Source organism: Lates calcarifer, linkage group LG10, assembly GCF_001640805.2.
Source record: "Lates calcarifer isolate ASB-BC8 linkage group LG10, TLL_Latcal_v3, whole genome shotgun sequence".
NCBI classification, from domain to species: domain Eukaryota; kingdom Metazoa; phylum Chordata; class Actinopteri; family Centropomidae; genus Lates; species Lates calcarifer.
In genome coordinates, this window is record NC_066842.1 from 24155150 (window position 1) to 24183123 (window position 27974).

General features: G+C 40.2%; 1 protein-coding gene across 2 annotated transcripts; it reads left to right on the top strand.

Moving 5' to 3' along the window:
* The first annotated feature begins 86 nt into the window (after positions 1 to 86).
* far1 (fatty acyl CoA reductase 1) lies at positions 87 to 27872 on the top strand. Of its 2 annotated transcripts, none has more exons than XM_018704149.2 (13): positions 87 to 244; positions 9524 to 9642; positions 9914 to 10030; positions 11192 to 11367; positions 13448 to 13627; positions 15089 to 15266; positions 16103 to 16147; positions 16813 to 16940; positions 17065 to 17132; positions 18659 to 18830; positions 21855 to 21984; positions 23176 to 23303; positions 23831 to 27872. In XM_018704149.2, exons 2-13 carry the CDS (start codon positions 9571 to 9573, stop codon positions 23991 to 23993), a joined length of 1557 nt encoding a protein of 518 aa, XP_018559665.1. In that variant the 5' UTR covers positions 87 to 244; positions 9524 to 9570; the 3' UTR covers positions 23994 to 27872. The 2 variants fall into 2 exon arrangements, with proteins under 2 accessions (XP_018559665.1, XP_018559666.1); XM_018704150.2 differs by lacking the exon at positions 18659 to 18830 and adding an exon at positions 19422 to 19593.
* Positions 27873 to 27974: the final 102 nt, after the last annotated feature.

The window sequence follows — 27974 nt, forward strand, 5'->3', positions numbered from 1 at the left end:
ATGCGTCTCTATTCACTGGAAGCTGTTTTTAAGACGAAGTGAAACAGGTCAGAGTGAGACCTCTGTTTTCGCTCCATCTCTGCCGGAGACCGCTGTCCTGCTGACGTCACGGTAGTTCATTTATCCGCCCAGGCTGCTGGCTTCCTGCAGAGTCTCCACTCCGTCGCCAATAGCGATACACGCTGCCGCTCCGCGACACACTAGTCTGCCAAGTTCAAGTGCCGGGAAAACACCGACATTTCGGGTACGTATATTCTTCAGATTACGTCCACGACCGGTCGGTGCCCTGTGCTCGTTGAACTATAGCGCTCGTCAACGGTTTTTAAGGCGCTAACTGGTGTTGTGACAGGCTGCTTGTCGTGTAGGAAGAGATGCGCCAAAAGGAGGGAGTGGTGGCTAAATACTACTTAGTGTTGGCCGAAGATATACGCAGATAAAGGCACCAAGTTAGACTTTACCGTATACACATTTTTCAGCCTCACTACCACTGAGACGTAAATGTCACTCACCACTACCACCCCCCACCCCCCGCCATCGTGGAGCCCCTGTGTTAAACAATAATCTTAATTTTCAGTGCTAGTCGTTTTTTCTGTCCTACCATTGGCAGTTTAAGCACTTAAATGAGGAAGGTTGACTGCTGAGGCAGCATAGGAGGCGACGGTTAGCTGAGCCGCCTCACTTTTAATTTACTCTCGGTTATTGCAGTAATCACATTAAAGGTTTTGATAACCTTTACAGTCGGTGTAGTTTTATCGTCGCTAGCTGTACAAATGGACGGTGAGTGGTGACTGTGGTAGTCTAATGATGTGAGCCAGCTGTGTGTAATGAGAATCACGGGGTCCGTTGCCTTAGTTTTTGCCTGTTGGAGTCTTGTTTCAGTCTCTGTTGCCTGTTCTGATACCATGTTTTCTACTGTAACATAAGTCTGCTTTGCCCAAATCCATCAGATTATCATTACGATGCATGATGTTTCGTATTGCAGTAATGTGCTGGCAGTTTGTGAAGGTGATATGGAAATGGTGCCCTCATCAGGTTTAATATATAAAGTTAAAAGTCAAAGTGTGAATCATTTCACCTCTTCCAAAGATACTTCTCATGTGTCATTAACTTATTATAGACTTCTGAAGACAGTAGTGAGTACACAGAGAGTTGAACTATCAGTGTTTGAAAGCTTCTCAAACACACACACCCAGAGATCACTACCTAAGATTACATAAACATTGAGTCTGTGTCTGGCTAGTTCCAGGCAGACAGGCTCACTTTCTAAAGTGGCCGGTTCTTCCTACTGTACAAGGTCTTATGACATTCCTCATGTCTTGTCTAACTCCTGCGGGTGATTTGACCTGTAATACAAGTCGATACAAACCATGTGCAAAGATGGTGCGTTTTGGTAACATCATCATGAGCAGGAAATTGGCATTTCTTACTGAAATAAGCAGGTTGTTGCAGTATGTCTAACTAACTGCTACTGAAAATAGTAGAAATGATGTTGATTGGGTCTTGTATGTTTTTTTTAAATAGTGATTTAAGTGAATGTCTTTGTGACAAAGTCTGGAAACTTTTAAACTCCAGATTTTCCCTTTGTTTGGCAGTGGATTTTCACATTAGATAGACATGGATTGCTCCTCTGAGACTCTTTGTGCGTTTCTTCTATCTGTAAACTGTTAAACCTCATCCAGAGGTGCCAAATGTAAGCATTACAATGTGTTTGATCAATTATTCAGAGTGAAGATGTGCCATCAGAGATACGCTTGCTGCCAGTCTGTCTGACTGTAAGCTATAGTAGCTCTTTCACAGACACTTGATCAAAGGCCACAGCAGGTCCTTGCTAGGCTCAGGCCTGCAATTACAGAGCTTTCTGTTTGTGGACGAGTCAAGATTTTATAGTTTTTCAGTTGTGGCTGATCAACTTTCAAGGACAAGCATATAGGTGGAAATACTGCCCAGGAAGAACTGCTCTTACCTGTTGTTTTGCCACAGTTCTGCTTTTTTTTCGTCTGTGACGTACACACAAGTACAATGACTTCAGCTTGGTGTATGACGATTATTTTTCAGCACTCCTTCAGGACAAGATCCAGAAGTTTGTTTCTTTCCTTGTTCATCACAGCATGTTTGTTTTTCTCAAATATGGGCACACTCAGTTTGTAGACAAGGCAGCTTGGGGAAACATGAACCTTGGTATATTCCTGCCAATGAATGTAGCATTACACCAGTGGCTTGCAGTAATTCTTGACAGAAGCCAAAGATGTTGTCACCTCTCAGGGTCCAGATCTTCAGCTTTTTAGTTATGCTAAACTAGTTTATGGCATTTGAGAACCTTCTATTGCAAAGAATTTTGGAGATTGTGTTGAGTGTACCTCTCACACATAGATGCAAAACAGTGTTTCCTCTGAGGTGACTGTTACGGGGGAGGTGAGTTTTCTGGCAGTAGAGGACTATGGTTAGCTCCCCTGTCATCAGCACTATTTCCAGATTGTGTGAGTTTAAAAAACCAACAACAATAACAGCAAAAAAAAACCACTCATCTTTTGGTCTGACTTTCCAGTGTTTGGGGTTGATGTTTGTCAATCTGTGATTTTACAGAGATTTCTAATGCTTGTAGAAGCTTTTATTGCACTTAATGTAAGAAGTTGTCAGCCTGTGTCCTCTGCTTGTCTGCTCCATGTGCACGTGTAGCCCCTGACTGTGTAAAATGTGACGGTAAATGACAAATTGAAATGGAATACACTCACACTGAGCTGAAATGAAACAAGTACACATATTGTAGGTAAATAACATAAATCAAAGTAGTTTTTAGTTTTGTTGGTTTTTAATACATTTTTATTTGGTGTCTTGAAAGGGTGGGGGTGTGGGTTGTCAGATTGGTAGGGTTAGTCGGTGGTTGGTATAGCAACATCAAAATTATGTAGTACCAGTGCCACACAATAACGAAAAAACAAACCATCAGATTGAGGCAGTAGTGTTCCAGCAATTCCCATGGTCTGCTCAGTAAAATCACAGTTTTTGGTGAGATATATGGTGATGTCTTTGTAGGAATTCTAGCCACAGGAGACTTATATTAATAATCTGATCCTGTCAGTTGCAAAAACAAGCTCTTTAGTGTACATACTTGGACGATGGGTGCTTGTCCAGTGGATTACATTGCAGCAGCTCTTTGTAATGGTAATGTACACCATTCTTGAAAGATTCCAAAGATTTTTGTTCCTGTCAATCATATATACCCAGGTTCAGGTCTCCAAAAATACTGGAGAATTATATTATGGAAAAGTTTGGCTTTGCCTCCACTCTTTCAACAATGAGAGATCCACAGACTGTGGAGACATGTGACAAGGCTCAACTCAAAAAAATTTGCATTTAGCATGACTCTGAGATGTTAAAGCAGAAAATCCCTCAAGGAGCTCAGCTGTGCCGACTACCTTTAATAAAATACAATTTTTGGATCATAATGCTTTTATTGTTGATTAAATGTAGGCCGTTATATCACTATTTAAAACATATGCCCAGTAATTGTTCTATATATTCTGGAATGTTAATGGCCATATAGGCCGTCAAAATTCAGTTCAAAATGTTCCTGTTTGTCTTCTCAATTTGGATTGTTCAATACATCATTAGGCTTCATTACACATTTTTGTTGTTTAGCTTAAGCAATACACTGTCTTTACATGGAGCTGTCACAGTCAGCCTTCGTTTGCTTTTTCTTGTTGCTGGAAAGTCAGATGCTGCTATGGATGGCTCTGTTTGTCCATACTATGCATCAGTTTTTGTGTTGCATGTTTTCTGGAAGCTTATGGATGAAATGGAGCAGTAAAACTGGAAATTGTAGGTGCAGTGTGGTCAGTAGTTCAAGTGAGATACAACCATGGGAATTGACAAAGAAATTTTAAAGACGTTGGAACTTTTCGCTCAGGCTCATTTTGAACTATTTTTTATTTTCCCCCTGATGAGGTATATTATTACAACGTCCTTCATGGTTGCCACTGTCAGAAACTTTTGAGCTGCCCCCTAGTGTATGTATTGCCTAACATCCATGTCAGCTTGAAGGATGCACGCAAGCATGTGTGCTGTGACAGTTACATCATTTGCATCTATCTAGGATAAATGAGCCTTATCAAGACTAAAAATGGCTGAAGTCTGGCAGTGCATTATTCAAGAAATTGGTCGCAGTAGTCGTTATTATGGACATTTTAAACTTTATTTGATTGCAGAATTTTATCATCCTTGGGACAGTGGGATACTGTTTGTCTGGAGCCATGCATGTAGTCTATACTGTGCCTGGTCATATTGTCATAAAATTGCCCCCTTTGGACACTATTTAAACACCTGCATTAGAGTACATTTCTCTTGTTCCTTGCCATTTTCCCCTCTCCTGTGTCAATGCTGTACATTCACAGGTTGCCTTCAGAGTGCAGCTTGGTTATAGTCAGAGCTGAGTTCTGACAGGTGCACAAGCTAGAGCTGGCCACTTGGCACAGGATGTGATGCAGCAAATGGTACATCTGCAGTGTTGGCCAGAGCATGAGCAGGCGCCTGCACAGAGTTGGTACAGCAGAGGGGCTGAGGAGCTGTTCCTTGCTTCGTCCCACTGGGGCCACCAAGCCCACGCAGCCATAGTAGTGCTGTTGTCATAGTAGCACAAAATATCCAATTATTGTCCTCTCTTTCACTCAGAATTGATAATTGAGACATTTTTAATCTGCTGCTGTGTGAGAACAAAAGCTCTGTATGATGGCAGCATTTACTGAGCGTAAATTTTTTTGTCTGGTGGTACTGTGGCATGGCTTGCTTTCAAAATCCTATCTGCCAGACACACAAGCTGAAACATTGGTCAGAAATGGAAGGGAAATTGTTTTGAAACAAGGAATGAATGTAAACTTAAAAACTTTACCCCTCACCTCCAACCTCCAGTTCAGACTGAAACCCAGTTGACACTGCACATATTGTATTGTGGTGCACTCTAGGTCTCGGCAGGTATTTTGTGATGTCAAAAAACGAACACCAAACATGGTTTTAGCATTATCTACTTTAAAAAAAAAAAAAAAAAATCCTGTTACGGTGTATCCAAGATAATCCCAGAGGGCTCAGACTGACTTAAATATTTGGTTTGCACAGAGGTCTTTTGAAATACAGTCAACAGCTGACACCAGCTAGCTCACAAGAACAGTCTTTCTGTTAAGCACAGAAATGACTCAAGTTGCTTGTACTGCACACAACAAAATGATTTGTGATCCCAGCTACAGTGGACACTGTCCCACATTGTTCATGATTTATCTGCACCCGTGCACAGACAGAAATTCTCTTTATTTTAAGCCTTTGTATGTATATACATATATATAATATATTCCTGAACAGTGAGTAGCCTTTGCTGACTCTGAAAAAATGAAATGCATTACGACGCCTCTACCGTAGTTTAACTTAACCAGCACATGCTGGCTTTTGCCCCGTATTCTCCATTGTTGACCAGTAGATGAAAACATCACCAGTCAAAATATCCAGTGGAAAATATGCCAAATGAATAGTCTGTTGCTTGATGTATAAAATATGTTGACATCTGAAAGGATAACCTATTTTGGATCCTAATTTCCCACTTAAATGATTGATAGGGAAAAAAATCTTTGGAATTGGTGCATTATTGGTCAAGAACAGTGTGCCTGGCAATTGCTACCAGACTTAATTTACAAAAACAGTAATTTTACCAAGCAGAACACAGGAGTTGAAATACCACTGTCTCGACTGAATAGTTGGCTTGGTTGGTTATTGTTTGATTTTCAGTGGTAGAAGAACTGTTTAGGTCATTTACATAAATAAAAGTATGACGCAATAACTAACAGACCGAGGCAGCAGTGTTTCAGCTACTCTAGTGTTCTGCTCGGTTAAATTACTGTTTTTGTCAGTGGAGTCTGGTTGAGATAAAAAGTAACGTTTCTTGTTAATAAAAAGGTTTGTCTCTGTAAGAACCCTTTACATAATGTTGTCAAACACTTAATAACAATCTGTGCCTGTCAGTGATAAAACCAACTACTTTAATGAACTTACTGTGGTGTTGACTAGTGCACCGTTTTTCATTGCAGCAGCTGTTTGCAGTTTCCAGGTTCACTGTTCTTGACCAATACTGCACCAATTCCAGACTTTGGTTCCTATTAGTTATTTGCAACCAAAAATATGAACCCGGTTCAAGAATAGCAGTCATCCTTTTTCACATATAAACATATTATGCAAGAGTTTGGTTTTACCTCTGCTGTTTCATTCAAGAAGTGTTTAGTCACGTGACTCAGCTCGGCTCGACTTGTATATTAACATTTTGTAGAGGTGGGAATCTCTTGGTACCTCCTGATTTGATTCAATTACGATTCAAAGGGCTGTGATCATTGATGCATTTTGATGCTTCCTTTTTTCTATACAGGATTTCTTTTTTCTCACTGTGCGACTACTTGGTACTTTCTAAGCTAACCACTTGTAATGATCCATAATGATGCTAGTAATGTTAATAATGCTTTCTTCAGGGATTCCATGACTTCAATATTGTTCTTGTTATAGACTATTGGGACTGTTGTGTCAGTAAAAGATCTTCGAGATGGAACATTGTATCTTGGCATAGCGCAAAATCACGGTAGAGACAGACACGGCCAAATAACTTTGGATTTGGGATTTGTGCCAGGAGAGTTATCACAAATCTCACCACTGTCTCCACTTCATAACGCTGCAGTGAGGATGGTAATTTTCCTGCAATGGGCTGTATACAACATGTATACAGCATATACAACATGTATACAGCAGAAACACCGTAGATGTAAAATTGGCGTCTTGTTCATAGCTCACCTACTACACAGTGTGTTTCTCCTGCCGAAGTGCTGCTACTGTCAGCTCGTTTTGACTTACTGTAACACCGGTAGTTTCTGCTTCAGCTGTGTGTAATCTATATCCATCTACCTATAAGAGTATACATTCACTGGCCACTACTATTAGGTACACCTTGTTAGTACCAGGTTGGACCCCTTTTTGCCTACAGAACTGCCCTAATTCCTCATGGCATAGATTCAACAAGGTGCTGGAAACATTCCTCAGAGATTTTGGTCCATATTGACGTGATGGCATCATGTAATTGCTGCAGATTTGTTGGCTGCCCATCCACGATGCAAATCTCCCTCTCCACCACATCCCAAAGGTGCTCTATTGACTTGAGATCTTGTGACTGCGGAGGCCATTTGAGTACAGTGACCTCAGTGTCATGTTCAAGAAACCAGTTCAATATGATTTGAGTTTTGTTACATGGTGCGTTATCCTGTTGGAAGCAACCATCAGAAGATGGGTACACTGTGGTCATAAACGGATGGACATGGTCAGCAACAATACTCAGATAGGCTGTGGTGTTTAATCGATGCTCAGTTGGTACTAAGAGCCCAAAGTGTGCCAAGAAAATATCCCAGACACTATTACACCATCACTAGCAGCCTGATGTTGATAGAAGGCAGGATGGATTCATGCTGTCATGTTGTTTACACCACATTCTGACCCTATCCTAGAAATTGAGATTTATCAGACTAGGCAATGTTTTCCCAGTCTTCTATTGTCCAATTTTGGTGAGCCCGTGTGAATTGTAGCTTCAGTTTCCTGTCTTAGCTGACAGGAGTGGCACCCAGTGTGGTCTTCTGCTGCTGTAGCCCATCTGCTTGAAGGTTTGACATGTTGTGTATTCAGAGAGGCTCTTCTACATACTTAATAGGTGGTTATTTGAGTTACTGTTGCCCTTCTATCAGCTCGAAGCAGTCTGGCCATTCTTCTCTGACCTCTGGCATCAAGGCATTTTTCGCCAGACAACGGCTGCTTACTGGATATTTTCTCTTTTTCAGACCAGTCTCTGTAAACCCTAGAGATGGTCGTGTGGGAAAATCCCAGTAGATCAGTAATTTCTGAAATACTCAGAGCAGCCCATCTGGCATCAACAACCATGCCACATTCAGAGTCATTTAAATCACCTTTCTTCCCCATTCTGATGTTCGGTTTGGACTTAAGGTTGTCTTAACCATGTCAACATGCCTAAATGCATTTAGCTGCTGCCATGTGATTGGCTGATTGGATATTTGCATTTGTGAGTAATTGGTGTAGGTATATCTAATGAAGTGTTTTTTCTTTATTTTTATTGCTTTCTACATTGTAGGTTAATACTGAAGTCATTAAAACTAGGAAAGAACACCTATCGAATTATGTAGTAAACAAAAAAGTGTACAAACCCGAACACGCTTTATGTTTTTGGTTCTTCGAAGTAGCCACCTTTTGCTTTGCACACTCTTGGCATTCTCTTAATCAGCTTCATGAGGTAGTCACCTGGAATGGTTTTCCAGCAGTCTTGTTGTTCCCAGAGGTGCTGAGCACTTGTTGGCTGCTTTGCCTTCACTCTGCGGTCTAACTCATCCCAAACTGTCTCAGTTGGGTTTAGGTCAGGTGATTGTGGAGGCCAGGTCATCTGATGCAGCCCTCCATTGCTCTCCTCCTTGGTCACTGAGGATTATCTGATGGTTCTGGTTCTAAAGGTTATCTTGCCAGATTTTCCTGTTGTGTGAGGTGTGTTAAGAGTGATTTAACCCTTCCCGATCTGCTCCAACAACCCATCCCAATAAATATTATACAGGTTCAACAAGATCGAAAGTGAAAATGAAAGTCAGAGTGACACCGGACAGGACGTGGTCCGACTCTCGATTTCTTTTGCCGACTCCGATACTCTCAATAGCCATACCCAGTTGAGGGGAGAGGGAGAGAGAGAAAGAACAGGACAATAGAGAGAAAGGTAGATTTACTTTAGATTTAGATTTAACTTGCTAACATTAAGTCAAATTTGTGTTCATTATTCACTTTACTGGGACAAATCCCAGATCCCATAAAGTTTTTATCTGCTCTGTCTTATATTCCTTGAATATTTTTTGCTTTTGTCATATTAACTGACTATGTTTGGGTCTCTCAAAGAAAACTAGGAATTTAAAATGATAACACCTTTGGTTATGGGAAATTATAATGGACATTTTCACCATTGTTAAGTTTTATGCTGTTAATAGAAACAGAGAAAATTAGTGGCAGTTTAATGGATGAATAAAAAATACCCATTAGTTGCTTCCCTTACTTGGGACATATATATTTACCAGCCTCTACTTGATGTAACCGCATATGTTAAAGGATTGAATGACAAATCTTTGTTTTCTATGTTGCTGAGTGAAGCTGATGAATGATAGTTGGTAAATATAACCTCATTTCACATAGGCAGGTTTGACAACCTTGAGCAATTCCTCAAATGCAGGAGTCTGCACATGACCTTCCTATTTTCATAGCTATGCTCTTGACTTCTTTTACAGCAGATCTTTATTTCAGTAAACGTCTCTAAAAAGATTCACATTTCCACTTTCACATTCATTATAGTCTCCATATGGCAAACATTTTCTTGAAGCAAGTTCAGGCTTGAAGTTGGTCTCACAATTGTAATTGTCTCTTTTGTGTTTGTGTTTTTGTGTGTCTTTTTTCTGTGTGGTCTGTGCAGGTGAGGAGAGGTGTTGAAGGTGCTCACCAACCAGGGTTGTAGACATCATGGTGAACATCCCAGAATACTATGCAGGGAAAAATGTGCTGATCACTGGAGCAACAGGCTTCATGGGCAAGGTACAGTAGTGGTTGAATAGGCAAGTAGCCAATAGGACATGACTGAACCCAGCAATGTGAGCTGCTGAGCAAGATGAGGGGAAACCTGTTTAGAAATCCCTCAGCTGGATTCTTTTCACTCCAATAGTACAGAATGACGTGCATGCAAATGAATGATAGACTGTAGTTCTTGCTGCTTTTAGTTGTTATAATTGAGTTCTCATGTTTCTGCTCACTGCTTGTTCCTCCTCTGCATGATCCCAAATCACATCTCACTTTGTCATTATTAAAGGTGCTGCTAGAGAAGCTGCTGAGGTCATGCCCTGGAGTCAAAATTGTGTACGTGATGGTCAGGCCAAAAGCTGGCCAGAGCCCCCAGGCCCGCATCGCTGACATGATCAACTGCAAGGTGAGAAGTGGGCTAAGTAGACAAGATTATCTGAGTTTTATAGACGGGGTAGGGAAGAAAAGGAGAAGTTGCTCAGTGCCTTGAAGCACCAGCTATGTGTAACTTCATAAAAACATGTTGCACCACACAATTTGGTAGGAACAAAGAGTTAAGATACACCTTAATAAAGTTTTATTTCTCTTGTTCACTCACTGCTTCCTCTCTCTTATTTACTGTTGTTTGCTTGTGTTCTTTGCTCCTTTGTGTAACAATTGACAAAAATGAAAAGGCTGTAAAGTACAACGGTACAACAAGTACACGACTTGGCAAATAAATTATGACTTCCACAAAGTACGTGACTTAAACATTCAAAAAAGCTTTTGCTTTATCAAAGAGAGCTCTTCCCCTAAAGCTGGCAAGCCTTTGGAAATTGCCACCCCCAGAGCAGGGACTTGGCACCTCTGGCTGTAACACAGGTTTAGTACCTCATAAGGTTCTTGGAAACGCCCTGTTAGATGAGACTTACAGGCACACTCAATGCTGTGTAGTTACTTTGATTAGATAAGGCCACTAGTCTGATTTTGTGTTGCATGCACTTAAAATGGTAATTGCAGCTAGCACTGTTTAGTGTTGACTTCAGTGGAATGTTTCACCAACAATTAAGTTTCCAGAGACTTCTGTTGATGTGTTAATTATTTGTGACCACATTTATATCTGACAGCCATCTCTGCCTTTGTTCAAAACCACAACAGAAGCAATTAAGTGAATGGTAAATAATTAAGAAACTAACCATTTACAACATAGCAGTTAGTGCTGACTTTACACTCAAACTTAGAACCGCTTATGTTCATCAGGTGCAACTGGCTACTGATTTAAAGTGACTGTAGGCTGACAGTACTTACATTAGTAGCTTCTAGATAAGAGTGGGGATCAGAAGAAGTTACCCATTGGAAGAGGGAATCTATTGAACAAGGATCTGTTGCAAGAGGAACAGATGGAAAGAAGAGAATTCTTCCATCAGCCATGCACTGACAATAGTGCCTACTTAAAGAAAACTTTGAGAAAAGAAAGTAACTCTCATAAAGATCTTTGCACTTAATAAAAGTCTAATGATTTATGCCTGTACTTACAGTTTACTGTGTACTACAACTGACATAATTTTGACTTTGTTTTTCCTCTCAGTTGTTTGAAAGATTGCAAGATGAGCAGCCAGGCTTTGCAGAGAAGATCATTGCAGTGAAGAGTGACCTCACACAGCCAGAGCTGGATCTGAGTAAAGAGGATCAGAGCATCCTGGCTGAAAACATTAACATCGTCTTCCACTGTGCTGCCACCATCCGCTTTAATGAGCCACTCAAGTGAGTTCTTTTGCCCCTAAGAATTCCATTATTATTAGGAATATGTAATTTTGTAAGCACTTTGTAAGTTAATCATGCTTAATGTCGTGTTTCTTTTTGCATTGTGCGGTGTGTTTTGTTAATGAATGAAATATCAGGCAGGAGAATGTTTAATGTCATGGGTCTTTGCTTGACTTAGTAATGAAAGCAGGGTGGTGTTGACAGATTGTGCCCATTACTGTTTTCAGTACACAGGGATACTTGACACCTAACACACCAAATATTTTTTTTTCTGCAGGAAATTGGCACACCATTATATATTAATTTAACTCCTAGTTTTCCAGTTCTTGAAAGTTGTAAGATTGTGTGAGAAAAAGAATAAGCCACACTTTTCATCTGTGGTCAAGTTTCTGTTTCCTGGGAAATAAGCATATTTGCTTTGTTTCTGAGAGCAAGATGAGAAAAATAAGGTCAGTCTTTTGTGTGCATTACTGTCAGCAAATCCCATAAAGAAAAAAACAACAACGAATGTATGTATTGACAATACCTGTCAATAGGATACATAGTGAGCCACAATGCACTGGGTGACATATGGGCATGGTAGTTTATTCAGACAGCTCCACAGACATTGACAATGATGACTTTCATAGTCTTTGCAGAGTAATTCCTCAGAGGCCTCTGCCATACTGGGATCATGTAGTTCTGTTTACTTTGGCCTGTAATTGTACAATGTCTGGGACAGCTTGAACATATTTATATATGACGCACAAGAGAAATTGTCAGGATATGATGGATTATAGAACCATACTGTGTTGTATTTCCTTCTGTGAATATTCCAACCAAGACGTGTTGAGAGTGAGGGCACCACTGACACTGATGTCAACTGATAGTGAGGCATGGAATGCCCCAAACAGAGTAGGTGCAAGATTGGAGAGACCAGGGTGAACTGGCTAGGCAATAATGCCTGTAAATAATATTGCAGTATTTCTAAGGCCTCTATTAGGCCTGTCACTTTATATTGTATAATGTTATAATTCTAATCTTAAACCAGATGAGGATTTTTTTTCATCAGACATCTGGATCCTCAGTAATCAGAGAAACAAGCGGAGTTAACAGCCTGCAGGCCTTTATTAAACTGATTTTGAACATGAAACTACTAAAACAATAACTCCTGCCAACACCATTAAGCAACACCCCTATACCCCGGCATAATGCTATAATTCACTTATTTTCTTTTCTTCACTTCCTTTTATTTCTGTTGCAGTCTTTTGTTTGCACCATACAGAGCAAGATGCAGCAGAGAAGAAGCGCTCGACAGAAACAGTACCAGTAACAGTTCCTCCCATCTCCACCCAATTAAAAATTAGTCAAATAAAAATTAGCCAGCTCTTAAAAATAGATGTCGACTATGTTTATTGGTCAATTATCTGACTAATGGATTATTCATGTACATCCCTAAAGGACATGTAAAATATGTGATCATTATTAGGGTACTTGGATTATAGTCAACATGTGGGTCTGAAAATTACTTGTTACTCACTGTTAATGATGTTCTGCCCAACACTCAGGCTGGACTGTATGAATATAATGCTGTTATGTTCAGTATTAAATTCATTTTAACAATAATTTCTGCTGCAGCCTCAGTTGAAAGCTGAATCTGGCTGCAAGTCAGGATGAAATATAAAATCCCTCTATAAAGTGGTGTGCATCAGTAGTTAACCATTAATACTATATTTAGTGGTCTGTAGTGTACAATTACAACAGTCTGTCGCATTATTTTGTCTCTCAAGACCTTATATTGTCTTTTACAGAGATTGATAACTCTTGTAGGAGCTTTTTCCTTTTAAGAAAAGATGAAAATCTCCTGAGAGCTGAGTTAAATTGGCATAGCTCTAGTACATTTATGAGCTGGAGCCTCTGCTTAGGGCCCCCGACTGTCCTGTGGTTCCACCCCCACACCCCAGCCTTAGAGGCAGTAATCTGTTAACACTACTTTCTGCCATAGCTCAACGTGCTCTTCCATAGAAATGTAACAACTTGTGTGTCAGAGTTCATTTCTTCCTCAGATATATCAAAGTATCCATTCCTCCTTCTCTTTCAGAGATGCAATGCAGCTGAATGTCCTGGCCACCCAGAAGATGGTGGCACTGGCCCACAGGATGAAACACCTAGAGATCTTCATTCACGTCTCCACAGCCTATGCCAACTGTGACCAAGAGCTCATTGAAGAAATCGTCTACCCTCCCCCTGTAGACTACCGCAGACTCATCGATACTCTGGAGTAAGCTGAACCTGATTGTTTCCAATGAATCACTACTGCACAATCAACAAACTGTGGTCATAGTTTACTTGAATGGCCTGGTTTATGTAGCAGATTTGGGGAAGGACCAGTCATTAGGATATAGTACCATGGGATTATGGTTGAGATTTATTGAACCACTCTGTATTTCTTTGGATTACTTGATGCATAAAAAGTAAGTGGTAAGATGTTATCAAGATTAATCTCAGTGATAAACTGAGCATGCCATCTTAGCCATGGCGGTCCAGTAAATGGCTGCTTAGTAGCATTAATGTTGTAGAGACTGCCAGTCTCAGCTGTTGAGCTAGATTAGTAAAGCACTAGAAGCCTGCAAAGTGAGTAGAGATTAGTGAGGTGATACTGAGGGGTTGAAAATATACTAACATTGACAGACCTAGTTGCTTTAGGTTAGTATCTAGCTCTTGTAGGATTTAGAGGTTAGTATAGTTCTATAGGGATGCCGGAGGAGAGGACTAGCGGTAGCCTTCCTGCCAGCAAAGCTACCTGTTGGCAGATGGCACGCGTAATAAAATGCTGATAATTTGGTCTGGACTTTCGGACGTATAGGGTCGGCGTCCGTCATCTATTTACAGAGACTTACAACACTTGTCGGAGCTTTTCTTACTCTTAATGTCAAGTTGTCAACCCGTCTCCTCTGCGACTCTTCCACTCCTGTGTGTGGATGCATGCACGGAGACACACGAGAAAGAGGAAGCGGGGAGAGAAATGCGAATGTAAATGATCTTTTAGTTTAAAAAAAACATTTCTTTGCCATTCTTGGGCGGGTGGGGTATCACATTGGCAGAGTGGGTCACCCTGCCAAGACAATGGTAGGGGAAACACTGAATCATCATACAAATTCTGCCCAGTAACTGTGTTTTGGAAATACTCTGAAAGGCCACTCAGACAACTTACTCTGCTTTAATATATTGTTATAAGCACTTAATAGAACACAAATCCAAACATGCTCTGAACAGAAACATGACATGACTAGCTAATCTTGGTGAGGTGTAGGCATAGAACTGATATAAATGGTTGTTTATCAGACTGCTGTAGAGGAAAGTCTTAGGTACACCAACTCTGTCAGTCTTTCACAGTGTGCTTTATTACAAAATTGGCCAGATATTTGCTGAAATGTTGACATAAGTTGAACACCAGCAGGAGATGTCAAGCTACACAACACAATGTGACACATACCCACTTCAGCTGTAGATGAGTTGATGCACTTCCTTGTTGCTGAAACAAATAAGGTCAATTAGAGACAGGAAATGAGTGGACATGAAACAGGTATGACATGCAAACTTATTGCAATTACGCAGTATGCATCTTAACTTGTTGGCCAGTGCAGTTTTGGCTTTGTTTCCATTTATTTCAGAGAATACAATCACATTTTCACTGTTCTATAAATTTAAAATGGATTGTTTTGTTTTTTTTCTTCCTCAGCTGGATGGATGACGATCTGGTTTCTGCACTGACTCCCAAACTAATAGGAGAGCGTCCCAACACCTACACTTACACCAAAGCTCTGGCTGAGTACCTGGTGCAGCAGGAGGCTGGAGACCTCAACGTAGCAATTGTCAGACCCTCCATCGTTGGAGCCAGCTGGAAAGAGCCCTTTCCAGTGAGTGATTTTGGTTATTAGTGTTACAATTTTCAGCAAAGCTCCTATGGGATGAGAAGGTAGACTGGAAGGTCCACTAATCAGAGGGTTGGTGGTCAAGCCTTAGTTCCTCTAGTCCACATGTCAAAGTGTCCTTGTGCAAGAAGCAGGGAGACTGTAAGGTGAAGGAGGTTATTGGCACAAGAGATTAAAAATGTACCTTAAAAGGTAGGATACAAGTGATCATATTTTCTGGAGTATGTTTAATACCAGCTGTGAGACTGTTGGGTGGAGAAAGTCCCTTTGTTAGCACAGATATGATACTCCTTCTGTTCCCTCTCTGAGAGCACAGTGCCTTATTGCTGCAAAGACTCAGGCGCTCTGTGCTGTTGAACAGTGAACACAGTAATAGTGGGAGTAGGAATGTGATGAATGTGGAGTAAAGAAACTCTGTACACCTTTGCACCTAGCCAATCACGGTGGAGAGCAGTGGTTGTTGGATTACTGGTTAAGGGAATTTTGAGATGTTAAGTGACACAGGAAGCTCCGTCTGAATATCTGAAAAGGACATTTCACAGTTGTCAGAATCAGTTCTCAGAATCAAACCTAATACCACTGGAATCTTTTGTGCTGATTAATCATGTAATCTTTAAGACCTTAGATAAACACCACAGGCAAAAGTGCATGTATTATATTAACTATCATATGAACTGAGAAAAGCAGCAGTTCCTTGCATCTGACAAGTGACAAACAGCAAATGTTTGACTTTTTGATAACTGACTGAATGTTGATAGCTTGGCTTTTTTTCTTTTTCTTCTTCTTTTTTTCCTAATCATTTCCTCTGACTGCTCTTTCAGGGTTGGATTGACAACTTCAATGGACCTAGTGGAATATTTATTGCAGTAAGTACTGGGGAAAAAAACTGTCAAGGTGGTCCAACAGAGGTCTGTGTTCCCAGTAATGGCAGTCCTATGTCTTCACTTGAGCTGCATTAGGATAGATTAGATATTATCAATTAACTGATAATATTTTTTATGTCAACTGATTTCTAATTTGTCTATTAAATGTCCAATAATATTTTTAAATACCTGTGTATAATTTCCCGAAGCACAAAATGACTTGATCATATTGCACAACCCAAAATATTAAGTAACCTATCATATATGGCAGCAAATCCTCATCACTGAGAAGCTGAAATTAGAGAATGTTTCACATTTGTGCTTGGAAAATGGATGAAAATCTAGTATAATAGTTGCCAGTTAATATTATATTTTCGATCAATTAATCAGCTTAATCACTTTTCATCACCAGATATTTCTTTTACTTCAATGACAATATCTTTCCAATCATGTCATGTTGCAATTGAGTGTTTGCACATAAAACCTCAGTGCAATAGGTGCTTAATACAAACAAAAAAAAAAGAGAAATTTGCTGTCCAATTTTCTAGCTCTCAGAGATACTCCTGGTGTTGCAGTGTTGCAATTTGTACTGGCCTGTTTTTGGCCTTAATCCATCCACAAGGAAACATAACCAGCTGCATTAATTGTCTTTTCCTCACCCTCTGCAGGCTGGTAAGGGGATCCTTCGTACAATGAGAGCGTCTAATGATGCTGTGGCTGATTTGGTTCCTGTAGACGTGGTCATCAACACTACGCTGGCTGCAGCTTGGTACTCTGGATCACAAACATGCAACAGGTTGGCAGGGCACATAAACCTTCTCGCTTAGTGTGGCCTTCATTACTGTGATTTTGAAACTTGTGTTGAGATGTTTATATTTCCTTTGACATTTCAGTTAAGATAAAATATTTACTTTCTACAGGCCTAAAAACATCCTGGTGTACAACTGCACAACCGGTGGTATCAACCCATTTCACTGGGGGGAAGTTGGTATGACATCTCTTTTATCTTCCCTAAACACAGTCTCTGTAAAAACCCTTGAGAGTTGAAGCTCAAACGCGATGTCTAGTGATATAACCTGACTGTAATCTGATCCACTGCCTGCCACACCCAAACTAGGAGCTTTTGTTTACCTGTTCCTTGTGGGTCCTTGTTTAGAGCTGGAGTGTTAGTTAATACTATATACGATAGATGCTTGATATCGATGAACTTTAAAATTTGTAATATAGACCCACTGCTTTGGCTTTAGACTTTATAATTTAGAGCAAATCTGGACCATTTACTGGGCTGTGACTTTTCATACACAAAACTGTGTCCTGAAAATGAAATCTGGGAGCACAGGTGCATCCATAAATCTGACATTTGATATTTGGAATCAGGATTAAAAAAAGCATTTTGTTAGAAGAATGAATCAATATTTGCTGCACCCTAAACAGTCACATTAATTTAAAGTAGCACTGTGATGCCGCTTACCTCTGCCAGTCTTCAAAACTGTGCAGTGTAGTTTTGGTTTACAGCAATTTCGAGGTGTTTAGAATAACAGGAACACCTTAGAATGAAATGTAACCAGATACAATGATGAGTCGGTAAATATTTTTTTAGATAAAATTTCATCCTTGATCTTGGACACTGTAGTTGACAAAATAGTTTAACCACAAGGTCTGTTGTAGTATCCGATCCGGAGGTTTTGATCATGTCACGCAGTCTCCTTCAGCATATGACGTTTGCCTGGTTTTTGTGAATTGATAGATGAATTGATGTTTTTGTGACACTTTAAAGGAGCAACTTCACTGATTTTTTTTATTTTTTATTTCATACTCTTACTAGTCTTGGTGAGTAAAAAGGTGTATGAAACCTTTTGCAGCTTCAGAGAGAGCTGTGTGCAGCCTGATAAATTGCCTCAAGTGACATCATTTGAGTCAGCACCAGTTTGGACCGAAGACTGCACGTTTTAAAATGAAAAAAATCTGCTGCCAGCATAACACAACCGAATTTCAGACCAAACTGTTGAATTGCATTGTGGGCAATGAGAGTGCCAGGTTTTGACAGGGAAATAGAGAAAAATGTATGGCATAATAAAGATGATGTCTCTGGTTCTGCTGCACCAATTTAGGTTTATTTTTGATTTCAAACTGTACATTACGAGTCCCTCTGTGTTATGCAAGTGCAATGCCAAATCAGTCGACTACTCCTTTGCTGCTTCTTCTCAATGTCGACTTAAAAGCCAAGTTCATTTTTTTACATTGGCAGCAGCAGTTGACAAAACATTAGAAAAATATAAACTTCAACATCTACAGTTCTATGAGAACTGCAATCTGCTGAGGAAGATTGTGTGATACAGTTAGAAGCTTCAGAACAGCTATTAAAGGACCTTGTTGGAGATACTGTTTTGTCAAAATTTGTAAGATGTATTTACCAGGACCACACCTTTTTAGTCAGTTATAAGAAACAAAAATGTTTTAGAAATCCTTTACTTCTGATTGATGACTTGTGTTGAACAACCTTCTGTTTCTTAGAGTACCATGTAATATCCACATTCAAGAGGAACCCCCTTGAGCAGGCCTTCCGTCGGCCCAATGTTAATCTCACATCCAATCACCTAATCAATCAGTACTGGATTGCCGTAAGCCACAAGGCTCCGGCCTTCCTCTATGATCTGTACCTCAGGCTGATTGGACGAGAGCCCAGGTAACCTCTAAGTCGCCGACTCGGACGTGCCGTACCTCTGCTGTTTTAATGCCAACCCGCTCCTCCCCATACAATCACATACACACACACACACACATCTCTGCTGCTTTACTCCTGTCACTTTTCTTTTAGTTTACTAGGCTAACGTCGTAGCTGCGATGCTAATGAAGATGCCTGTGTACAGTTTTGTTGGCAGTTGAAGAATGTATAACCCAGCTGCTCTCCTGCACATACAGGGGATTACCGATGGGCTCTGCACTCTTCTCATCTTGCTACTTGCAATATTAGTATTTTCAGTTGGGTTCCCAAAATGTCAGCTCTAATGTCATCTCAGTTCTACAGATGAATGGAACAAGGTGGACTTTAGTCTGAAGATACCTTTGGGAACCCAACCCAGGTGTTGGCCCTTTTAATGGAAAAAAACGATCAAACACTGTGGAGACTGCTGAGCTGTCTCCACAGTGTTTGATTACCGTTACACAGGGCCTGCATCTTGCCTAGTATCAATAAGTGGGGAAAACACACATCCTTCTTTATCTCGTCCTGTTTGTGTCCTCCTTGTCCTGTCATATGTGTATCTTTCTCCTACAGAGTACTGTATAAACATGACCTTCAAGACCAATCCCTTAGAGCAGGCCTTCAGAAGGCCCAATGTCAATCTGCGCTCCAACCCCTTTACTAATCAGTACTGGACCACTGTCAGCCACACGCTGCCAGCCCTGCTCTATGATGGCTATCTCAGGTTCACAGGCCGCAAGCCCCGGTAAGGTTGCAACTGCCCTGCCCCCTGCACTTTATCCCCAGTTAGTCCCAATCTTTCCCACTTGTTCCCACACACCTACTCTCCCCCTCTGTGTTTTATTTGGTGTTGTTTTTTTTAATGACTGATTTTACGGTATGGTGGGAACAAGCAGGGGTATGGGGCAAAGGAAACCCAAGTTTTCTATGTTTGTACCCAGCATGAGTTGGACATTGTTAAGAAAGATGGTGTCATAGAAACACAGTTTGGTTTCTGTCAGAGGATGATTTCAGCTTTGCTCGGGGTGGGGTGTGGGGTGGGGGGTGGGGTTCTTTTTGAGACAACTTTTTGTGAACAAGCCATGCTGTGAATATGACATCCATTATTGCCACCCTTTTCACCCAATCATGGAAAATCCTGAGGCACCATGGGACTTTTTGGTTGGTGTAGAGAGTTGAGTTCAGTTGAAGACAGTATGTGTCCCACTGAAAGCAAATCCTTTGTATGGGAATCAATTGGCATCCACTTTTATTTTCTTTTCACTCTTTGCTGCTTTGCTTTGTTCTCCAAAGCCAGAGGTATTTCAGACATTTGATGTTTTGCTGTGCCAAGCAATACCATATAATGCTTAGTGTTAAATAGCTAAATTGCACATAGTGTTTGACTGTCTGAAATTAATTTGGCTTAGTAGCTAACTCACATTCTAAGAGTGATTTGATCCTAACTGAGTGTGTCACCAGCTGTAAGTCATTTTTATCTCTGCCTCTATGTGCTGATCAACCATGCATGTTTGTCACTTCCTCTAAATCGTTTTCCTTCACAGGAGGAATCTGAGTCATCTCAATCTGCCTCAATCAAATGTTTAAAATTTCATCCCAAGTATAACAAGCCTATGATTGGAACATGCCTATTTTAGTGACAGAATTTGCAATATTTGCAACCATGCAGTTCAGATACAATGTTAACTCAGAACTATAAGTTCACTTAGTAACAAAAAGTGTGCAGTTTGCTGACTCAGAGACCCTCTCATAATCCTCACAATAATGAGAAGCTGTTTTTACATTCTCCCCATAATGACAACACTTTTTTGATGTATCACTTAAATTATGATCCACTGAATCAGAACTAACACAGAAATGAAGTATATTAACTGGATTCACTTGTGTTACCAGGAGGACTATGTTTCTAAACTTTGGTAATATGTGTCCACTGCTTAAGTTAAAAATCAGACGTCATTTGTTCCTTTTGTTTTTGGTAAATACTCTCTGAAGCTGACCTCACTTTGGTTCATGGTCCATTTGTCAGTGCATTTTCTGTCCTCCTGGCTTGCACACAGATTAAATCCAGTTATTCCTCAGATGATTTGTGTGACTCACTCTCCCGAGGGGAGGAGTCCTCACTCCTAATTACAGTGCTGTGAAAGTGTTTGATCAACCCTCTTGATCATTCGGCAGTTTTAAAAAATAAATCTTTATCTCATTTGAAAAATTAGTGTGCTCTACAGTTCATTTTTAGGATGTTAATAAAATTCTTTAAAAAAAAAATCCAAAGCTACTTTTTAAAATCTCATGCTACTGAAATTGCGTATTGGTGCTGTCCAGTGAAAACTATTATATTTGCTTTCTGGTGGAGGCTGAGATGAGATTTTTTTTTTTTTAATTGTTGTTTTGTTCCTTTAGTAGATGAAAAGTTGATATTTGGGAATACATGGTTTTCACAGGACAGTGCTGAAAAGTGGTAGGTACAAGTTTAGGTCATGAAAGAGGTGTACAAACACATAGCACTGTATAACTCAAATTATCCCCTAGATATATTACAATTATTGAAATCTGTGTCATGCCCATGGCATATATTATTTATTTTATTAGTATATTGCTGTATATGTACATCTCTTACAGTGTTAACTTTAGTCTTTGGTTTTTAATAAGTAGTACATAAGTGCCTCTATAGCACTTAACAGTTTTCTTTAATGTCTACCTCTGTTGTCTCCTCCACTAACTCCATGGAACCATATCCTGCTTTTCATTCATAATCCCTCCTGGCTGTCCTTATCTACGACACTTTTCACACTCAATATCTCTATCACTCTATATACCTCCCCAACCCTCCCTCTCTGTCAAACCTATCCTTGTTTATCCTACCACCTCTCTACTCTGCTTATTTACCTTTCTGCTAATCGAATCATTCTTCTTCTATGTTTTTCAATCATCTTCTCTCTGGCACCCATTTCACTGTTCCTTCCTCCACTCGTCTTTGCCCTCACTTCCCTCACGCGTTTATCTTAGGATGATGAAGACAATCACTCGCCTCCACAAAGCCATGATGGTCCTGGAGTATTTCACCAGTCACTCCTGGGTGTGGAACACTGACAACTTGGCCATGCTGATGGCCCAGATGAGCCCCGAGGATAAGAAGGTAGGGACATGTGATAGTGATCTTGTCATATGGAAACAAATGCTACCTCGCATTCCCACCATGTGCCCATGTTGTCAGACATTAATACTCTGGAGATGGCAGACAGATTCATCACTCAGTGCATTAATGTCTGGTAGTAAACTGGGTACAACAGAGTGAGTCATTCATTCACTGCTGATGTCAGTTTGTAGTGAAAGGGAATGTTGTTCAGTATAACTGTCTGAAAAAAGACAAAGTCTTGAGAAGCATATTGGAGGACTAAGTGGACTTTTATGTCCTCAGTTTCTGTACATCATATTAGTACATTTTGTTTGTCTGTTTGTTTTGCTTTTAGTTTTTTTTTTTTTTTTTTAGAAAATGTGCCTTTAGCGCCTTTCTCAGTCCCTGAGCACAGACTGAAAGGCAGTCACTGCCAACAATAACCCCACCTCAGTGTTGCTCCAACCACAAACCATGTGCCGCTGGGCCATCCTCATCTGTCAGCCAGTGATTGAATTCTATTTTCCCCTCATAGTGGAGGGCACCACCAGGGGTTAAATTAGGCCACCTGCCTCTGCAGGTTCAAATTACGGCTGACTGGAGCTCTGTATGTGCTACACACACATCAAGATGTCCTTTAAAGCATTAAATGTATTCCAGCTCACCATCATTGAAGAGAAAATGAACTCTCAAGTTTAGAGTGTCTAACAGAATCATGTCATGGCTTGCTGTATACTCTTAGACTTGTTGATCTGTGTTTTTCTAAAATTTTTTCAACATAATAATTTCAAAATAGGTTCTGTATTTGTGTTTTTAATTTGTGATTTACTCTTTCAAATTAACAGTTATATTTACTGTACCCTTCCTCTTTGATAGTAAAGCTTTTTTTCATGTAAAATCGGCCATCAACATTTAAACCAGCTTTGTCGTGGCTAATCGGTGTGTACTATTTTTGTCCCAGTAGATATCTTTGTCAGAAATCTCAAAAATTTGACACTGATCCCCCAGCATACGTTATTTTGGCTGGTGTTCTATTCTTTTTATGCCTCTGTGCTGGCAACAGCTGTGGCATTATGTTTTTGAGGGGAGGCAGTTTCTTCAAATTTGGTACAAACTTTGACTTGGACTCAAAGATGAACTGATCAGATTTTACTGGTCAAATGTCCAAAGTTGACATTTTAAAGTGTGCTGACTGTTTCTTTATTTCTGTAGGTGTTTAATTTTGATGTGCGCCAGCTGCACTGGGCAGAGTACATGGAAAGTTACTGTATGGGCACCAAAAAATACGTCCTGAATGAAGAGCTGTCGGGCCTGCCTGCTGCACGCAAACACCTCAACAAGTAGGAATCTATGGAAATAAATATGCAGTTGTGCCAACACATGCATATACAGGAAGAAATGCTCTGTGTGATGAGCTCTTACAGACAGCTGGCATCACTCTGTTGGAAGTCTGCAGCTTTTGTTTCATCCAGGTCACTGTAGATAAATCTCTGCATTAACACTCACATATCCTCTAGATTGTCAAGTACTTCACTTCATCCTTCCATTAAGCACTGATGTCTTTTGCATTTGTCAGGGATATGAGTTTTATATAGATTATTATTCCCAGTGGAGAGTACAGTGGCAGTAATCCCCTCAGCTTTAACAAAGCTCATGTAAATAATTCAGCATTCAGACATTTTCAAGAAATGAAAAAGTGGGTTCATTAGTTAAAAATGGCACATATTACACAACATCAGGATAAAAAGCAATATAAAAAAGAACTGGATTTAAGATATGATTTGTGTTTGTAAGGTTATTTTTCTCTGAAATTGGAATCCTTCTGTTAAAGTCCACGACTTGTCTCAAATGTGTGTCTGTTTTCCAGACTGAGGAACATCCGCTACACCTTCAACACCATCCTGGTGGTGCTCATCTGGCGTGTGTTCATTGCTCGATCCCAGATGGCCAGGAACATCTGGTATTTTGTGGTGAGCCTCTGCTATAAATTCCTCTCCTACTTCAGAGCTTCCTCCACCATGAGATACTGAGCCAGTGACATGGTGGTGGGTGGTGAGGTGGAGGGACAACAAAATGAAGGAAACAGTGGCTTTGGAAGATGAGAGGAGCCAGAGCTTAACGTGGTATCACATTGTCTGTCTCTGGCCCAGTGTTTGCCCTCACACTCCAAGATTAAATGGAACCATTAAACACAGATGGCGCTACTGGACAAGCCTCTAAATGTTGCATATCTCAGATCTATCTAACCTGATCTCTAGCATTTCATGCAAAGGGCATGGATTTATCTCACAATATACAACACTCAGACTAACGCTCAGATTAACAGCACGTGGACTAGTTAAAGAAGCAGGACTACACACCCTGATTCAGTTCATTTCCAGTCATTCTAGTCCCTCTCTGGTGCCAGCTTTATTCTGGAGCACTTCCTGTAAACCTGCTCCATCTTGTCTGTCTGCTCGCCTGGCTGGCTGGCTGTCTGCAAAACAAAGCTATGCATTGAATGATGCTCTGCTGCAAAAGTCCTCAGCTGGGTTTGAGTCAGTCCAGGTTTCGTTCCTGTGCTGCTGGGTTTTTCTGTACATGGAGTCTTTCACTTCATCTGCTGTGTGGATTTTTCTCCCTTTAAGTTTGTGTGTCATCAGTTCTATGGTGTGTGGCCCACAGAAATGTTTTAAAAGCCTTATTTGAAAAAGTCCTTTAAGTAGGGTTTTCTCTGGGTTTCATCTGTCAGCAGAATTTGCTTGGCAAAGCATAAACTACACAGCTTTTGGAGCGTTTTAGCTGTTTTTGCACATTTGGGTGGAGGCAGTCTAAGGATGAATCTGTACTGAGTCAGTGAAGGCGACCTAGGGATCGTTGTTTGAACTAAGCCTTGCCCTCACAACACCCATCCCCTAGACCAAAGCCATTTCAACCTGTTCATGACTGTTGCACTGACATCTTGGTGTAAAGAGAAAGCTGACATCGTAGGGGTTTGGAAGCTCGCTTATATTGACCCTTCTCTCATCAAGAGTTGCCATTGGCCTTCTTTCCCTCCTTCCTGTTTGGCAAAGACTCACCCTCAACAATACTGCACTCCTGTATGTCCCTAGTGGACTGTGTGGCTGGTTCCCTTATTTTGACCAAGCACAAAGTAGATTGTAATACAGTGGCTTTAGCCAGTGCCTACGCAATATTCTTGCATCAGCAGATCTTGCAAATCAAGCTGCGTTTCCTACAGGTTCATTTTTGTCTCGTGTGAAAGCCATTTGTGACTTAAAGGTTTTTTTTTTTTAGCCAAAATACCTCTTAGCTAACAGACTCGTAGCTCAGTAGAGGATGAGACAGTTGAGAGGAGAAATATTGTCACACTTGTTTTTTTTCTGCTGTATGCTCAGAAATGTACACTTTCATTACTGAGTGAGCGATCTGAGTAGTGTACAAACTGTAGCCCACCATCTTTGTGAAAGGTTTTGTTTAGACATTTTCTTCTGTAAATGTGTGTTTTAGTGACTTTTGCAGGTCATACTTTTGTTATGTTACTGCTTCATATTCATGTTAGATGCCTCTGTACAGGGATGCTGTTACACACTTTGACCATTAGGTTACCTTCATCTTTCCCTCTTGCTAAAAAACATATTTGCCCTCTCAGACAAAAAAATGTAGGCTGGTTGCAGAACTGGCAACATAAGCTGAAATTCTTGCATCACACATCCATGTTTTTATGGGCGTTACCCCTCAGTGCCACATTAAGTCTTCAGTTAACATACCTGAGGTTTACCTGTGCCCTTTTTCATATTTGTTTTTCCCAAGCACACTATGTTTGAAGAAGTAGGGTGTGACTATATGCTGATATTTGGTTGTGCTTGTGTGCATACTCTGAGTGTCTTACCTTAATGTTCGCCCTATGAATGTCCTGGAGTCATTAAGGAATGTGATTTTCACTCTCACAGCATGAGTCATTTTACATAGGATCATGTTAACAGTGGAAGAATACACACTTTGGAAAGATGTGTGCAAGTGAGAATTGTGCCTGAACTTTTGTCAATATTCTAACAATGTGAAAAGAGAGCAATCAAATCTATGTTTTCTAATTATTTTGTGTACAGCTCTATTTAGGTAGACTTCAAAATATAACAATGTATTTTTATGCTAATGACATTGTGTGGCTATTTTACTGACACAAAGCTTACTGAAGCAACTTCAGCTGCTGTACATAAAACTTTAAAAAAGTAAATATGTAAACTTAAATGCAGTACGTTCAGAGCTGAATTTAATCTTTAGAAGTTGCTTGTTACTGTATATGGACATGTACCTTTTTCTCTCTGTATGAGAATAAAACGGCCTGACTTATTTGCACAGCTGGAATCTTCCTCTGACTCCTGAAACAAAACATTTACGATACTGTAATTGCCTGTGCTTTTAATGTTAAGCATTTGCTAATTGGAGGGCTGTGCAATGAATTCTTGCTGTTGTAATTAGGTCCGTTTTGTGGTGGTGAATGGTTGTTGTCATGCTGTTGTGTAGTGTGGTGGGGAAAAAGCAATGGCATGTCTAATTCAGGTTTTTTTCAGACTTTTTTCTTGTGATTTGACAAGTGAGACGGATGAACAGGTCCTTTTCATGTTCTAGTTTTTGATGTCAGGAACTACTGAGACATACCGATGGTTTGCTCATCAAACAGGGCATTACACAAAAGTAACATCAGCATTAACTCAGCTTGGAACAAAATAGTCCCATTGATTCCTATATTCAAATAATTTCAAGGCCCTGAAAACATAGTTTCAAATATTAAGTATCTCTGTTGAACATTTAGATATTCATTACTAAATAAATAAGCAATAATCAGAGTCAAAGGAATAATTTGATATTTTGGGAAAATATACTTATTTGCTTCCTTGCAGAGTGTTGATGAGAATATTCATGAAACTCTGGCCCTGTTCAAAGGTAACAAGCAGTGCTAGAGCTCCCTAATGAACTTACCCTCATAATTACGCTGGTTACATGACAACGTCACAGCGACAAGACTCTGGGAAGTTAATGCACCAACAGTCCAACATGTTACATGGCAGTGTGCTTCGGAAGTGCTGAGGTAGTTTTGGTTACCTTTTGGACAGAGCAAGGCTAGCAGTTTCCCCATTTCCTGTCTTTGTGCTAAGCTAACCGTTTTTTGGCTCCAGTTATGTATTTATTGCATGAGTGGTATCAATCTTCTCATCTAACTTTTGGCAAGCTTATTTCCCAATATGTTAAACTATTTCTTATAAAGCTGGTAAATGAAAAAGTTAAAATTCAAACACTCAGAAGCTAATCTGGTTCATTGGGACTCTGCAGGTCTGGTTTGATTAGAAATTCATGACACTGGCCTGACCTGTCCTCAGAATCCTGCCCACTTCAAACCAACAAAGGCACAAACAAAAAATACAAATAACAACCAAAATTCCTAACTGGCAGAAAATGTTGGGTTCATGCAGAACCGCATGTCTAAGAGTAAAAAATGCTATTGAGAGAACGGGTTTTCAGGGCCTTTAAGGAAACGTCTTGAATAATGGATCACTTAAACTGGTTTATGTATATAATAATAATAATTCTGCATTTTCTTTTTCCCCCATTAGGCTTTTGTAGGACTAAATGTTTGTTGTTTTTTTGTTTCATGACATGGGTCCAAATGTGTAGGCTGAGGTTGTGATTACATTAAGACTGTCAGTGTGTCAGTGTTCATTTATAATGTGATGCTCACGTGGTTCCAGGGGTGACTGTTGTTTTATCGCTCCTTTGAGCAGTATAATGACGACAGACCTTTATGCTGAGTTTCAGAGGGAGGAAAAGGAGTTCTTGCCACAGTGTTGATGTGAAACTCCAAAAACAATAAATCAATGGTGCCTTTTGTTTGTAAACCAAAAAGAAGGAATAAACTGTGTTTAATCCTCCTCCTGTTTCAGTTTGATTTCTTTTGCCTGTAGTAAAGTAGATGAGTGGTAACCAACCAAGACTCAAAGAGTGACAGCATGATTGACAGTGAAACAAATGAA